General features: G+C 32.6%; 1 protein-coding gene across 1 annotated transcript in view; it reads left to right on the plus strand.

The window, feature by feature from the left end:
* STAU2 (staufen double-stranded RNA binding protein 2) overlaps positions 1-1,409 on the plus strand; it is a 334,306-nt gene that overhangs the window by 151,103 nt on the left and 181,794 nt on the right. The window contains exon 8 of the mRNA XM_012663103.1: positions 958-1,089. Coding sequence (XP_012518557.1) covers positions 958-1,089 — 132 coding nt within the window. The remainder of the gene's footprint in view (positions 1-957; positions 1,090-1,409) is intronic.

Raw genomic sequence — 1,409 nt, forward strand, 5'->3', positions numbered from 1 at the left:
GTGAGCTAGGCTAATGCCACGGCACTCACTCTAGCCAGGGCAACAGAGTGAGACTCTGTCTCAAAAAAAAAAAAAAAAAAAACAGCATTGCCCAGCTCAGAAAATGTACATGTGGATATAAGATGGCTGATGTATATTTAAATACACACATACATGTGTGAATTGCTCAAAAAAGATAACTGTGGAATAGTTTTAATGATAAAATGCTACTGTTAATTGAGCAATTATGATGGATTAAACACTGTGGTTTACATACATTATCTTATTTAACTTTAAAAGCAACACAATGAGCTAGTTGATATTACTCCTACTTTACTGATAAAGAATTTGAGGCTTAGAGATGTTAAATAATTTTCACAGTTCATACAGCTAGGAAATAGTAGAGTTGAATTTCATATTCCAGTCTGGCTCAGAAACTTTGCTTTAAGCCACAATATTGTAGTGACTCTTATATGTCAGTTGTCTTCAGGACCTGTTTAATCTAAATCTTTGTAAACTTAGGATGCAATGTGAACATTATTTTAAATGGTACCAATATGAATTTCAGCTCTTTCAGCTGATTAATTGAAATAAAGAATACTGGAGGTAGTCATAACCAACATGAACTCTCTTCAAATGTTAATTTTATTTTCTTGCTTATGTAAATAATACAAATATAATGTTTAAAAAATCAAAAAACATATAAATATATAAGGAAGGAAAAATTCTCTAAAATTCTACCATACTGAGATAATCCCCAGTGACATTTTGAGGACCATTTTTCCATATTTTTCTTCATCTGTATTTTTAATTGTATATATAATATTACATAAATGTTATCTTACTTGCTGTTTTTATTTGAGACTGAACTTTATATTTTTGGATGCTAGAGAGTAGAATAAATATATTGCTTTGTGATGTAAGGATTTCCTTTTTACCCAAACAGCTATCATTAATTTCTTTCTTTAATCTTACCAGGTCAAGGTAGGCAGTGAAGTTGCTACTGGAACAGGACCCAATAAAAAGATAGCCAAAAAAAATGCTGCAGAAGCAATGCTATTACAACTTGGTTATAAAGCCTCCACTAGTCTTCAGGATCAACTTGAGAAGGTGAGAGTTAAATTTACATGTATATATCCTTTCTATCAGAATACCAAAGTGATTAACAAATTCTGATATTAGATGTCAGTTTTAACTTTTCTGAGGCATTACTCTACATCTTTAAAGATAGATGATCCAAGTACAAGGTAACATCTACTTAAGGGGTAAGATGAAATATTAATGAATAATTATAATCTTGTTTTTTTTTTTTTTTCGAGACAGAGTCTCACTCTCTTGCCTGGGCTAGAGTGCCGTGGCGTCAGCCTAGCTCACAGTAACCTCAAACTCCTGGGCTCAAGCGATCCTCCTGCCTCAGCCTCCTGAGTAGC

This window comes from Propithecus coquereli, unplaced genomic scaffold, assembly GCF_000956105.1.
Source record: "Propithecus coquereli isolate 6110/MARCELLA unplaced genomic scaffold, Pcoq_1.0 Scaffold8, whole genome shotgun sequence".
NCBI lineage: Eukaryota > Metazoa > Chordata > Mammalia > Primates > Indriidae > Propithecus > Propithecus coquereli.